General features: G+C 62.4%; 1 protein-coding gene across 1 annotated transcript; it reads left to right on the forward strand.

The window, feature by feature from the left end:
* Positions 1 to 6: 6 nt before the first annotated feature.
* On the forward strand, positions 7 to 1,650 carry LOC103611873 (histone-lysine N-methyltransferase SETD1A). The gene is made up of 4 exons (XM_017728659.1): positions 7 to 82; positions 330 to 449; positions 1,002 to 1,139; positions 1,219 to 1,650. Exons 2-4 carry the CDS (start codon positions 390 to 392, stop codon positions 1,390 to 1,392), a joined length of 372 nt encoding a protein of 123 aa, XP_017584148.1. The 5' UTR covers positions 7 to 82; positions 330 to 389; the 3' UTR covers positions 1,393 to 1,650.
* Positions 1,651 to 1,688: the final 38 nt, after the last annotated feature.

A 1,688-nucleotide genomic window follows, 5' to 3' on the forward strand; every position in this document is an offset into this window, starting at 1 on the left:
CGCGGAGCAGCGGCGGCTGCTCAGTGCCATCGGCTCGGCCGCGCTGCCGGACAGCGACCTGCTCAAGCTCAACCAGCTCAAGGTGGGACACGCTGGGGGGTGCAGGGTGGCTCAGTGTCCCTGTGGTCATCCCAGTGTCACCCCAGTGTCTCCTGCGTCCTCGTCGTTCCTTGTGCCGCTTCCGTGTCCGTGTCCTGCACAGCAGACTCGTGTTCTCCGTGTCCCCGTTGTCACATCCCCGTTGTCCCCTCTCCTCCAATGACACATCCTCCTGTGCCTCCCTGGGTTGTCCCCACCCCTAGTGAGGTGTCCCCGTGTCCTCCCCCCAGTTCCGAAAGAAGCGGCTCCGGTTCGGTCGCAGCCGGATCCACGAGTGGGGCCTGTTCGCCATGGAGCCGATCGCAGCCGATGAGATGGTCATCGAGTACGTGGGGCAGAACATCCGCCAGGTCCGTGTGTCCAGACTCCCCTCGGTGTCCCCAAACCCCTCTCGGGAACCCCACAATTGCCACGGGGACCCCAGAGCATCCCTTGGGCACCTCCCGTTTCCTGGTTGCTGCCATCGGGTCACCTCCCAGCCCCTTCTGGTGAGCCCCGCGGTCACCTTGGACCACAGACCCATCAAGCGTCCCGTGGTCTCTGGCCACCATCCTTGGTGGCCCTTGAGCGGCCCGTGGTCACCTTCTACTAGCCTCAGGTGTCTCACGGTGACCACCGTGGTTGAGTTTTGGCCATTGCGGTTGGTGTCCGGCCACCTGTGTTGACATTTGGTTTCCATACTTGACTTTTGGCCACCGTGGCTGACTTTTGGCCTCCCCAGTTGACATTTGGCCTCCAAGAGTTGATTTTTGGCCATCGCAGTAGACCTTTGGCCACCGTGGTTGACTTCCGACCATCGAAGTTGGCTTTTGTCCACCACGGTTGACATGAGGGCCCCCCACCCCCAGCAGAAGGACCCTGGGGTCGCTTTCTGGCCACACTGACCCCACGGTGACCCGCAGGTGGTGGCCGACATGCGGGAGAAGCGCTACGCCCAGGAGGGCATCGGCAGCAGTTACCTGTTCCGCGTCGACCACGACACCATCATTGACGCCACCAAGTGCGGCAACCTGGCGCGGTTCATCAACCACTGCTGCACGGTGAGCCCAGGCGGTCCCCAAAACCCGGCGGGGGAGGGGACACCGGGGAATCCCCCTGACGTCTCGTGCCTTCCCCCAGCCCAACTGCTACGCCAAGGTGATCACCATCGAGGCGCAGAAGAAGATCGTCATCTACTCGAAGCAGGCGATCGGCGTCAACGAGGAGATCACCTACGACTACAAGTTCCCCATCGAGGACACCAAGATCCCCTGCTTGTGCCGCACCGAGAGCTGCCGTGGCACCCTCAACTAGCAGGGGTCGGCCGGGTGCCGGGTCCAGGCCGTGCCGGGGAGGGGCGTTCGGGTGCCGTGGTCGGGTTTTGGTCACTGAGGTTGACTTTGGACGTCCACAGTTGACTCTGGGCTGCTGTGTTTGGCTTCCACACTTGACGTTTGACCACCAGGGTTGACTTTTGGCCACCAGGGTTGACTCTTGACCATCAAGGTTGACATTTGGCCATCGTGGTTCGTGTTTGGCCACCGAGGTTGACCTGAGAGGCCCCCACTGACACAAGGACGCCAGGAGTTGACATTCAGCCGCCACCGCCG

This window comes from Corvus brachyrhynchos, unplaced genomic scaffold (genome assembly GCF_000691975.1).
Source record: "Corvus brachyrhynchos isolate BGI_N302 unplaced genomic scaffold, ASM69197v1 scaffold1193, whole genome shotgun sequence".
Taxonomy (NCBI): Eukaryota; Metazoa; Chordata; class Aves; order Passeriformes; family Corvidae; genus Corvus; species Corvus brachyrhynchos.

Excerpts from the sequence above, each read along its gene's own strand:
- LOC103611873 (XM_017728659.1), top strand. The coding sequence starts at position 390 with ATGGAGCCGATCGCAGCCGATGAGATGGTCATCGAGTACGTGGGGCAG. Across the intron at positions 450-1,001 it reads TGGGGCAGAACATCCGCCAG|GTGGTGGCCGACATGCGGGA; the intron begins GTCCGTGTGTCC and ends GGTGACCCGCAG. Across the intron at positions 1,140-1,218 it reads TCATCAACCACTGCTGCACG|CCCAACTGCTACGCCAAGGT; the intron begins GTGAGCCCAGGC and ends GCCTTCCCCCAG.